The sequence below is a fragment of the Camelina sativa genome, chromosome 10 (assembly GCF_000633955.1).
Source record: "Camelina sativa cultivar DH55 chromosome 10, Cs, whole genome shotgun sequence".
NCBI classification, from domain to species: Eukaryota; Viridiplantae; Streptophyta; class Magnoliopsida; order Brassicales; family Brassicaceae; genus Camelina; species Camelina sativa.
The window spans coordinates 23,575,619-23,588,486 of NC_025694.1; the positions used below are offsets into that span (position 1 = coordinate 23,575,619).

At 38.2% G+C, this 12,868-nt stretch overlaps 1 protein-coding gene across 1 annotated transcript; it reads right to left on the reverse strand.

Annotated features, from left to right (window-relative positions):
* On the reverse strand, positions 8,418–11,512 carry LOC104719698 (GTPase Der-like). Its single transcript, XM_010437662.2, has 9 exons — positions 11,203–11,512; positions 10,814–11,117; positions 10,496–10,720; positions 10,151–10,398; positions 9,829–10,055; positions 9,561–9,686; positions 9,263–9,448; positions 9,032–9,169; positions 8,418–8,936 (listed from the first exon to the last, which is right to left on the reverse strand). The coding sequence occupies exons 1-9, from the start codon at positions 11,342–11,344 to the stop codon at positions 8,628–8,630; spliced, it is 1,905 nt and encodes a 634-aa protein (XP_010435964.1). The 5' UTR covers positions 11,345–11,512; the 3' UTR covers positions 8,418–8,627.

Consider the following 12,868-nt stretch of genomic DNA (forward strand, 5'->3'; position numbering starts at 1 on the left):
ATTACCAGTGAGTTAGGTTTTCCATAGGAGGCTGCTAACATCTTCTGTGACTCACAGAGTGCCATCTGCTTGGCCAAGAACAGTGTCTTCCACGAGAGGACAAAACACATCCAGACTCGCTATCACTTCATCCGAGACGTGATTGCAGAAGGGGATGTGATTGTAACTAAGATTGATACCAAAATCAATCCAGCTAACATCCTCACTAAACCATTGTCGGTGCAGAAGTTTGAGGATGGAAGAAGCGATCTAAAGGTTCTTCGGAACTAAGGCTAGCTCAGAGTGAGGTAGGGTTTCGGCGGGTTAGTCGGAACGGGAAAGGGAAAAGACAAGAAGATGGTCTATCTCTTTCGGGTTATCGGAAGTGAATCGAGGTGGAGAATGTGAAGTGTCGATCCAATTCCTTAATGGACCACAATTGAGGAGTATGGGCCGAACACTTAAGAAGACAGGCCCACGAAGGATTCAAAGCTTGGCAACGGTCACCTCTGGTCAAGACAAAAGTCTTTTTCGCGTTTTGCAGTGTACGGGTTCATAGTGATGATGGCAAACGGATAAGGTTCGATTCACCTAGGTTTAGGTGAGCTGTCAGAGGTGTCTCCTTGGGTGTATAAAAGGAGAGGGAGCCGCAGAGAAGCGGCCAACACAATTACAAGAAAGAGCGTGAGTAGCAAGCAGGTTAGATCTAGAGTGTCTTGAGAGTAAGAGAGGACTTACCTTTTTAGCTTGGTTGTATAGACTCTCGAGGGTTGTCTAAATCTCTCCTGGTCTCTTGTACTCGGGTTATAAACGTTCTATAAGACCTTGTGAGCTGGTCAGTTAGCTCACCAAGACGTACCTTAGCCGGTGTTTGGCTTTGGGAACTTGTAATCCGTGTGTCGTCTCTCTTCTCTCTACTTCTCTCTTCTCTTCTTCTACAAACAAACATACACAGAAACAGAGCATCGGTTAATAACAGAGAAAGAGAAAATCCTTAACAAGTGGTATCAGAGCCTCGGTTGAAGATTATAAAGGTGGTGGATTTCTGTTCTCAGGCTAAATTTTTCCACAAGAGGTCCGAAGATCTAGATCAGCAGGTAAACAAAAAGTTCCTTACTTGGTTCTCTGAGTTTAGGTAGCTTGTGCTGATCTGAAAGGTTTACGGTTGTGGAATCTAGTTGCATATCTAGGTAGTGTTTTGCGGTCAGTGGTGAAGAAACTCTTCCGGTTAGCTTGTCTAGCTAGGTTGTGATCAGATCTAGCGAGGGTAGAGTAGATGGAACCCACTCAGGCCAAGTTTGAAGTTGAAAAGTTTGATGGAGAGGGTGATTTCTTAATATGGAAGCATAGGATATTAGGCCAGCTAGAGTTGCTTGGCCTATTATCGGTTCTAAAGATTGATGAGTTATCCTCACATGAAACGGAGAAAGAAGAAGAGTCAGATCCTAAGTGGAAGGCTAAAGATAGAAGAGTCAGAAACTTGATCGGTATGAGCGTGACTGACATGGTACTGAGAAAGATCATGAAGAACAAGACTGCACATGGGATGTGGGATACGTTGGAGTCTCAATACCAAGATAAGTCTCTGCCAAACCGCTTCTATCTTAAACAACGGTTTTACAGTTTCAGGATGGAGGAAGACAAGAATCTAGATAGAAACTTGGATGTTTTCAACAAACTCGTTTCAGATCTAGCTTGTCTTGAGGTGGAGTTAAGTGATGAGGATCAGTCTGTTATACTCCTGAACAGTCTACCGTTACACTTCTCTAAATTAGTTCACACTCTCAAGTATAGAGGAGGAAAGGAGACTATCACTCTAAAGGAGATTGTTCAGTCAGCCTACTCTCTAGAAACAGAGTTGAAGCAAAAGGGTAACTATTTGACAAAGACAGGAGGTGAAGGACTCTTTGTGCAGCAGAAGCCCAAGTTTGAAAAAAAGGCAAATCCTAAAGCTAAACAACAGAACAAAGGCAAAGAAAAGGCAAAAACAAAGAAGACATGCTGGATTTGCGGAGCTGAAGGACATTTTAAGAAAGACTGTCCAAAGAAGGGCCAGATTGAAGCTGGTGTTGGACAAGCAGTTGGTTCTGAGCCTCTGATGTTGACAACCTCAGAAACGCAAATGAGAAAAGGTTGGATACTCGACTCGGGTTGCTCGTATCATTTAACCTATAGAAAGGATCTTATGTTTGATCTGGAGGAGATTAACGGTTATAGGAAAAGTAAAGATTGTTAATCATGACAATTCGGTTGTCATATTAACCAAGGTCAGATATTCACCTACCGCCAAAAGAAATCTGATATCTCTTGGTCAACTGAAAGTACAAGGGTGTTGGTTTCAGTCAAAGGATTTTAGACTAAAGGTTTTCAATGAAGATACAAAGGCTTTGGCAGGTGACTATAAGGATACACTCTATATCCTTGATGGAGAAGCAGTAATCGAGCAAGCAAACTCAGGAGTCGAAGTTGGAGATCAAGCCATGCTTTAGCATAGCAGGTTGGGACACGTGAGCACAAAAGGTTTGCAACTGTTAGCTAAGAAGGAGCTGATCAATTTGGAGAACATTTCAGAGCTAAAAGAATGTGAACACTGTGTTCTTGGAAATTTTCACAAACAGTCTTACAAAACTGGGAAACATACATCGAAAGAGAAACTCGAGTATGTTCACTCAGACTTGTGGGGATCTCCAAATGTAACTCCAAGCCTATCAAAGTGTCAGTACTACATTTCTTTCGTAGACGATTTCTCAAGAAAAGTTTGGGTGTATTTCCTAAAAACAAAGGATGAAGCTTTCAGCAAGTTCGTTGAGTGGAAAACATATGTTGAGAACCAGAGTGGGAAGAAGCTTAAGACGCTAAGAACAGATAATGGACTAGAATACTGTAACAAGGTATTCGATGATCACTGCAAAGCTCATGGGATCATGCGACACAAGACGTGTCCATACACTCCTCAACAGAACGGAGTAGCTGAGAGATTGAACCGAACAGTACTGGAGAAAGTCAGAAGTCTACTAAGTGAAACAGGACTAAGCGAGACATTTTGGGCAGAGGCAACCTCAACAGTGGTGTATATGATAAATAGAACACCATCCACTCCTCTAAACTTTGAAGTGCCAGAGCAAATCTGGTCAGGATCGAAACCAGATTATGAACACATGAAGAGATTTGGATGTTTGGTGTTCTATCATGTTGATCAAGGAAAACTTAAGCCTAGAGATAAGAAAGGAATCTTCATGGGATACCCACAAGGAGTCAAAGGCTACAGAATTTGGAGTCAAGAAGAGAGGAAATATGTCATAAGCAGAGATGTCACATTTTGGGAAGACACTCTCTACAAGGACTTGGTAAAATCAACTACAAGCGGATCGGAAAGGGTTAGAGTTGATTTACAAGAAGAAACTCAAGGAAATGAGTTAGTAAAAGTTCAAGGTGAATCCTCAGCTGGAGGTGGAGCTCGTCAAGATCCAGAAACAGAAAAGAAGTCAGATCATGAATCTGAGAACAGAGGATCATCGTCTGATCTTGAGAACTATCTCCTAACAAGGGATAGGGAGAGAAGAATTATCAAGCCACCAAGCAGATTCGATGACTGTGATGTAGCAGCCTATGCACTGACAATGGCAGAACTGATAGAGATTGAAGAGCCTAAGACATTTCAGGAGGCTATGAGTAGCAAACAAGGAGAAAAATGGAACAGTGCATCAGATGAGGAAATGGCATCACATGACAAAAATCAAACTTGGAAATTGATTGAAATACCAGAGGGACAAGAGGTAATCGGCTGTAAGTGGGTATTCAAACTAAAACCAGGTATAGAAGGGGTTAAAGGACCGAGATTTAAAGCCAGGTTGGTGGCAAAGGGATACGCTCAGATTGAAGGAATTGACTACAATGAGGTTTTCTCACCAGTAGTGAAGCACACCACAATCAGGCTAATGCTATCGATTGTTGTCCAAAACGATCTAGAGCTGGAACAACTAGACGTTAAGACAGCTTTCCTGCATGGACATCTTGAAGAACGGTTACTCATGGAGCAACCAGAGGGTTATCAACAGGGAAACAAGGTATGTTTGCTCCAAAAATCCCTATACAGTCTTAAACAGTCTCCAAAGCAGTGGAACAAGAGGTTTGATACATTCATGAAGGAAAGGAAGTTTACAAGGAGTGAATATGATTCATGTGTATACTTCAAGAACTATGATGAAGGAAAGTATGTCTATCTACTACTCTATGTAGATGACATGCTAGTAGCGGCTAAGGATATGACAGAAGTCAAGAAGGTGAAAGAAATGTTGAGTAAGGAATTTGAATTGAAAGATTTGGGTCCAACAAGAAGGATTCTAGGAATGGATATTATCAGAGATCGTAAGAAAAGAACTCTGACATTATCTCAAGAAGACTACATCGAGAAAATACTAAGGGGCTTGGGCATTACTGAGTCAGAGTTAGTTGAAACCCCAATGGGGTGTCATTTCAAATTATCTAGCACTCCTACCGAAGACAGAACAGAAATGGAGTTGCGGATGAAAGACAAACCTTACGCCAGTGCAGTCGGAAGCATCATGTACGCAATGGTCCGGACACGACCAGACATTGCTCACGCCGTGGGCCTTGTAAGCCGTTTCATAAGCTCCCCTAACACAAAACATTGGGAAGCAGTCATTTGGATATTAAGGTATCTCAGTGGGAGTTCAAAGTGTCGATTAACATTCAAGAAATCTGACATATTTGAAGTTATAGGGTTTTGTGATAGCGATTATGCTACTGACCTGGATCGGAGGAGATCTANTTGTTTGTGTTGAATAGATGCCCAACTCGTGATAGAATGTTGAACTGGGTCGGAGGAGATCTGTTACCGGCTATGCTTTCCAAGTCGGAGGAAACACGGTCAGTTGGCGTTCAGGCCTGCAAAAGATAGTCGCAATGTCATCAACAGAAGTGGAATACATGGCGTTAGCAGAGGCTACAAAGGAAGCCTTATGGCTTAAGAGAATTACCAGTGAGTTAGGTTTTCCATAGGAGGCTGCTAACATCTTCTGTGACTCACAGAGTGCCATCTGCTTGGCCAAGAACAGTGTCTTCCACGAGAGGACAAAACACATCCAGACTCGCTATCACTTCATCCGAGACGTGATTGCAGAAGGGGATGATTGTAACTAAGATTGATACCAAAATCAATCCAGCTGACATCCTCACTAAACCATTGTCGGTGCAGAAGTTTGAGGATGGAAGAAGCGATCTAAAGGTTTTTCGGAACTAAGGCTAGCTCAGAGTGAGCTAGGGTTCCGGCGGGTTAGTCGGAACGGGAAAGGGAAAAGACAAGAAGATGGTCTATCTCTTTCGGGTTATCGGAAGTGAATCGAGGTGGAGAATGTGAAGTGTCGATCCAATTCATTAATGGACCACAATTGAGGAGTATGGGTCGGACACTTAAGAAGACAGGCCCACAAAGGATTCAAAGCTTGGCAACGGTCACCTTTGGTCAAGACAAAAGTCTTTCTCGCGTTTTGCAGTGTAAGGGTTCATAGTGATGCTAGCAAACGGATAAGGTTCGATTCACCTAGGTTTAGGTGAGCTGTCAGAGGTGTCTCCTTGGGTGTATAAAAGGAGAGGGAGCCGCAGAGAAGCGGCCAACACAATTACAAGAAAGAGCGTGAGTAGCAAGCAGGTTAGATCTAGAGTGTCTTGAGAGTAAGAGAGGACTTACCTTCTTAGCTCGGTTGTATAGACTCTCTATGGTTGTCTAAATCTCTCCTGGTCTCTTGTACTCGGGTTATAAACGTTCTATAAGACCTTGTGAGCTGGTCAGTTAGCTCACCAAGACGTACCTTAGCCGGTGTATGGCTTTGGGAACTTGTAATCCGTGTGTCGTCTCTCTTCTCTCTACTTCTCTCTTCTCTTCTTCTACAAACAAACATACACAGAAACAGAGCATCGGTTAATAACAGAGAAAGAGCAAATCCTTAACAGCCGTCTATGAGGAGGATCTTCATGACCCCATGTGGGCACCTCCCAGTGGTTATGGGATTGACCTGTATCATGTTATTCTCAAGAAAGACTATGATCACACTCAAGGACGTGTGACGCCTTACATGATCTACTTGGATCATGACAACGGTGATGTCATCTTGGCCATTAGAGGGCTTAATTTGGCTAAAGAGTGTGATTATGCTGTTCTGCTTGATAACAAACTTGGGCAGACGACCAAGTTTGAAGGAGGTTATGTGCACTGTGCACAACAGATTGTTAAAGGCTGCCATGTGGGTTTTCGAAGAGGAGCATGTGGTTTTAAGGGAGTTACTCGAGGCAAACCCGAGCTATTCGTTGACGTCTGTTGGACATTCGCTAGGTGCAGGGGTTGTGTCTTTGCTTGTCTTATTCGTGATTTAGAACCGGGCTAGGTTGGGGAACATAGAGAGGGAGAGGATTAGATGTTTTGTTATTGCTCCTCCAAGATGTATGTCTCTCCATCTAGTTGTGACATATGCAGATGTCATAAACTCTATTGTTCTACAGGTATGATGATTGTCTACATTGGCCTCCATCGACTCGCTTAGGTGCATCTTCTGATCCATTTTACGTGCTGCTCAGGATGATTTCTTACCTCGGACTACCACAACTCTAGAGAATGTCTTCTAATTCTACTTGTTCGGATATTTCCAATTTTAATAGAGAGAAATAAGTATATTACCGAGATTAATTTCCAATTTGATATGGTTATCAGAAAACTAAGAATTTTTATATTTAAAATTAATAAATAATTAGATAAACAGGGTAAAATTGAAATTTTGATTTTGTTGAAAAATCGTGGGTATGAAAATAACAACACTTATTATTTTGGGTTTTAAATGACACGTTTTTATTATTTGATGTACTTTTATTCTAATCCAAAAATATTGGGTATTAAACGTTCACATAAAAATAACTTCGGATTTTTTTTTTTGGCATTTTTCCGAAAGTAAAAGAAAAGAAAAAAATGCATGAAAGGGCGCCCACCAGTGGACCAGGAGAGACTGATCGTTCAAGGAAAAATCAGCTCGAGAAAGGTCGCACCATAGCTTATTTACAACATCAAGACGGAGTCTACTCTTTTCATAATGTCATCTCTTTGAGGTTTGTATCTTTTGGTTTTCCAAAGTTTTTTTTTTCTTGTGTCTTTCTTCTCTAGTTAATTTTAGAGCCTTTTATTATTCCAATTTCCAAAGATACAAAATACTCCAATATATAGAAGATATGTTTCTTTGCTTTTTTGTCAACAAAAGGAAATCAGCTCAAAGAAGTTAATTAGATATTTCTTTTTTTTTTTTTTTGGATAAAGAGTAGAAGTGAAAAAATTTGTAATATTTAAAGGATAACAAAAACCAGTTATATATGTCAAAATTATCCAAAATATCCGGTATGACACAATTAGTAATGGACAATTGTCATAAATACCATCGAAATAGGTTTTTATTCCAAAAAATACCATTATTTAGTTTTTTTTCCAAAAATACCACTAAAATGTAATTTTTTTAAAAAATACCACATAACTGAATTAAAATCCTAATACTAAAAAATAATTCCTAAATTCTAAATACTAAACTCTACCCCTAAAAACTATACCCTAAAACTAAATGTGTCAACCCAAACCTACAAAAAAGTTCTACATCTTTAAAAATCAATTTTTTGTGTTTGTGGTAATTTTGGAAAAAAAAACTTTTGTATTATTTTTGGAAAAAAAGCTAAAATGTGGTATTTTTGGAAAAAAAAAACTTTTTTAGTGGTATTTAAAGGAATTTCTCATTAATAATTAATATCCACATTTTAACATATATAGCCGAAATTAAATTGGGTATAATAAGAACACCTCCAATGGTGATTATTTATTACTTTATATTTAACTAATGAAAGATGATTTATTACTTTAAATTTCCTTTTTATTTTGCATGTCAAATTATATTATTTCTTTAAAAATCGAGATATACTTTAAAAGATACCACTAAAATAGTAGTAAATAGCAAATTGTCTTAATTGTCGGCCTCACATTAGCAAGTAGCAACCCTAAAAATCTCTCATGAACCTATCGCTTTGGACACACAAAACACATACGCACACCAAACAAAAGAAATCAAAAGAGTAGAAGAAGTTAGATCTATGCGCGATCATACCAGTATGAACAACAACGAGGACAAAGGTAACAAAGATGAGAACTGGAGATTGTTTTACGATATCGCAACTAAAGTCTTAGCCATGATTGGAGCCATTGGAACCTTAGCGAATCTAGTCTCGTTGATGAACTTGGGCTCACAAGCGAAGGTGATGAACGTTTCTTGGATGGATGCTCGTATTCCCAGTAAAGCTTACGAAGATTATATCAAGGATCTGCGTGATAAGAAGTGAACTATGTATGAGTTTTTGATTAATCATGATGATTTTATATATTGTAAAACTATGAATACGTTTCCAATGAATGATCTGTTATATAATATTGCTATTTCACTCTTGTTTTATGTTGTAATAGTGGGAAGCTATAAAACATGGCTTTAATCGGCTAACTTCATGTACTTTTTTTTTTTAATGTGGCTTGACGATCGTACAAAACAGAGCACATAACTAGAGAACAGAACATAAAAGATTAAAAGAAACTGCTTCACTTCTAATAGGTTCTAGAGTGAGACAGTCCGTTTGTCTGAGGTGGTTCTTTGCACTACTCGACCACTCGAGCGGTTTCCGCTTCCACCACCACCTGTACCAGATGGTCCACGAGGAATAACACGCTGTATGATTCGGATAGGAGTCCCTCCTAAATCAAAGTCTTCCTTCAATGATCTAGTCAGGAACCTTATGTCGCTTTCCAATAACTGCGTTTTACCGCTCACAAACGCTACAAAAGTCGGTGGTCGAGCTTTCACTTGAGTAAAAAACTTGATCTTTGGCTGCGAAGCTGTGTCTTTCCAAGAATGTCGGCTCATAACCTAACTCAACACACAGAACAAATGATTAAGCAAGTAATGATTATGTCACATTAATTGTATATATTACTATAGTCTGATTCATTTACAGTACAAACCTTACGCAACCAGCGATTGAGGCGGCCTGTGGAAAGTCTTGAACACCATCTCTTGTACGTGTCAGTGACTTCTTTCATCACTTCCATACGTCCTCTTCCCTCTAATGCAGAGATAAACACGACTGGTATTCCAGTTATCTGCAACCAAGTATTATGTTTCCGTCACCGGAAATCAGAAGAATGACAAGGATGTAACAAGAATTAACAAAGTTGCTATTTTTACTATATTACCTGAGGAATAACTGTCTGTATTTCAATGGGAACAGCTTCTTTGATCTTCTTGTACATCTCAGAGTTCTCTTTCCCTCTTAGACGATCCATTTTGTTAACGATGACGACTAGACCACGTCCTTCTTCTACAGCACGTCTAGCTATAACTACTTCTGAATGTGTCATACTACATCTAGCTTTTATGATCTGGAGATTGCAAATACAAAACATACGGTGAGCAAACTCTTTATTTCCTTTCTCTGTTTTCACAGTTGTGCAAAAAAAAACATGAATCACGAGAGTATATATGTATACAAACCTCTTCGGCATCAAGAACTAAAGCGATAACATGTGCCCGCATAAGACTTTTTCTCGATTGCATGATGCTCAAAGATGCTGGTCCTTTGTCTCGCTCTGTTCTCTCCAACCAACCAGCAGTGTCAACCTTAACAAATAACCGGCATAAACATCAAACAAAGTGAAAAAAATGAAACGCTGGTTCAGTTTTTTTATGTTTAACGTTAAGAGAACAATAGATAGATAGTGTAAGAGAAGTAGAAGAAAAAAAGCCAGAATTCTTAACTTACCAGATAGACTGTCCTACCCTGAAACTCAAACTGAACTCTCACAGCATCTCTAGTGAGACCAGCTTCTGGACCCACCAACACACGCTCTTCTTCCAGTAATGCATTAAGAAGTGTGGACTTCCCAACATTAGGCTTACCCACAATAGCTAACTGCAATGGCAACTTGGACTCATCGATTTCATCAGAGAGATTTTCATCGCTCAGAACATCGTCTTGACTGCACATATCTAATATAAGACTGTTGAGGTTCAGTAAAGAGATAAATCAAGGAAGCAGCTTCTGGTATGATTGTCTTGATACGGGTATAGATTGGTTTTATTACCGTTTAGCCTTTCAACCATGTAATCCTCTAGTAGAGGACGGAGAACTTCATAAAGTGTAGTCATACCAAGTCCAGTCTCAGCTGAAATAGCAATAGGCTCACCAAAACCTAATGCAAGGGCCTCTGAAGCAACTTCATCAAGAGAGCCAATTGATTCAGATTTATTCATAACTACTATGGGCTTAATCTGTGGAGCATGCTTTCTTAACCATTTCCCAACCTCTAAATCCAATGGATGCAACCCAGCCCTACAAAAACATTAACAAGACAACGATTTATAGGGAAACAAAAACACTAGCATCAAATTAGTTTGTTGTTACCACTAACTAGGATTTAAAGTCTCACCTCACGTCGATAATAAGAACCGCAAACTGAGTCCTTGCAAGCACATTAGCTGTCATTGCTGTGGTTCTACCAAGAATAGTACCCGAAGAAACCTCAGTCTCTATACCAGCAGAATCCAAAACATTAAACCTCAAATCACCTAATTTTGCAACCCCTTCTCTTATATCTCTTGTAACATGATCATCTGGAGTGTTGTAAACAAGAGCTTCCCTCCTCCGAATCAATCTGGACAACAACACAATTAGCTTTAAATCCATTACAACGTAATAACCCCAAAACTTTACAAAAAAAAAAAAAAAAACTAATCTTGAAACTAACCGGTTATACAAGGCAGACTTCCCAACATTTGGCCGTCCCATAAGCATCACAGTAGGTAGCAGATTCACATCAAATTTGGTGAAATCAATTGGTTTCTTGTAAACAACCTTTGGCTTCTTATCAACAAGTTTCTCACAGGAAGCCTCACCATCATCAAAATTTGATTCATCAGAACCAAGATTTGAAACCGAGGCAAACCCATTTGTGGGTCGAACTAAGCAAGCAAGATTCAAGTCTGTGATCAAATTACCAAAAATCCTATAACTATTCTGATGAATTACATGTCTAGCAATTGAGCTGAACCCTGAAGGAGAAACACAAGTGAAAGATTTGAGATTTGAGAGTTTGTCATATATGCAGAAAAATTGAAAGAAATGAGATTTACATACCTAAAGATGAAAAATTGAAGCAATTGGGAGCAATGATCTGATCTCGGGAATGAAATTGCTGAGAAAAGACACATCTCTGGTAAAACCCACAAGTGAATTGATTCTTCCGAGCTGAGATTGCTCGAACCACTGATTGAGACATTGCAGATGACAGATTCCACTTTAAGGGTATTCGAAGCTTTGCATTTGTGTATAGAGAGAGGGAGAGAGAGTGAAATCAAAGGTGTTTAAAACCCTAAACCCTCGTTCACCGGTGAGAGATGGTAACTCTGCCGTTGTTGACTCATGCCGATTTGTCGACGTGAGTGATAATGTGTACATACGATATGACGTCGTTTTCAACATTAGGTTTGGTTTTCCCTGGGATAAACCGAACCGAAATCACCAAATCGAACCGAACCGAGATTTATGGGCTTCGGTTCGGGTTCGGTTATTAGAGCAGAACCGGCAGCTTGAAGAAATTAATTCGGTTGTAACTCAAATCTTGACAAATATCAAGAATAGGACAACAATTTGCAGATATTTCAGAAAAATATATACTATAATTATTTTAGGACGGTTGCATCATTTTTTGTTCACTATATATTGTTGTTACTTATATATCTATATTTACCATCCTAAAAAAACTCTAGAAGATCAGGTTGTGTTAATTTTCTTTAATATAATTTTCACTTATAAATATTTTTAGAAATATTTGAAAAATATTTAGGATGATCATGTCTCTTTACTTTTTCACTTAGGAGATTTGTGTCCTTTATCACACTTAAAATACTTTTTTTTTACAATATTAGAATCTAGAAGGTAAGGTAGAAAAATAACACTCGTAATTCCATTTGATTTTAATTGTTTACCATCCTAAAAATATTTTTGTTTTAATTTTAATTTTTTTTTAATCGAGATTTGTGTTTTTATGATTTTAATTTATTTGGTTTTATTCTCGGAAAACTTAAAAAGTAAAATTAATTATTGAGTATATCAAGGTGTGTCCATATAACTAAATATATATATTTTAATAAACTCCATTAATTCTTCAACTTGATTTTTGTTTACTTACATTAAAAACAATTTCGATTTGGATCATATGAACTGATACCTACATAATTTGATCCAAGATTCATCAAAATGAAAATTGTGTACAAACTTATCCTTCCATTCTCAACAAACTTATTTTAAAGTGTTTTCTCCTAAAATTTTCAAACTTTTTTCCAAAACTTTTGAATGTTATACAACAAAATGCAAGTTGGTACCTTTAAAATTCACACTGATCTTTACATTTCTTGATTCTTCTCTAATCTTTATACAAAAATCGATTCAAACTCATTCTTTTATTCAAACCAAAACAAATGTGAACTTCATCAAATATATTCATCTTTATTTCCTCCAAGGTTATGTTTTTCTTAGATTTTTTTCATAAATGATTCAATTTTGAGGGATGTGATTTAGAAATGACTATGAAAATAGTGACTATCACTTTTAAGTGTTGATTTTCCATTTGTTTCAAAAAAGTTCATATATGATTTTGCTTTATGGACACACCTTGATATTTGCACTTGCTGAAAATATAATTTGTATATTGAAAACTCTTGTTGATCAAAAAAGGTGGTTGATAAAATTATTTTTCTTCTCAAAGATTGTCATATCTCTTTCAAATAACATTTTTTTTTAT

Bases quoted from the DNA above. Each gene is read 5' to 3' on its own strand.
- LOC104719698 (XM_010437662.2), bottom strand. From the start codon at position 11,344: ATGTCTCAATCAGTGGTTCGAGCAATCTCAGCTCGGAAGAATCAATTC. The intron at 9,687-9,828 runs GTAAGTTAAGAA...TTATTTGTTAAG, and splicing joins AGGGTAGGACAGTCTATCTG to GTTGACACTGCTGGTTGGTT. The intron at 9,170-9,262 runs GTAATATAGTAA...ACTTGGTTGCAG, and splicing joins TACAGACAGTTATTCCTCAG to ATAACTGGAATACCAGTCGT.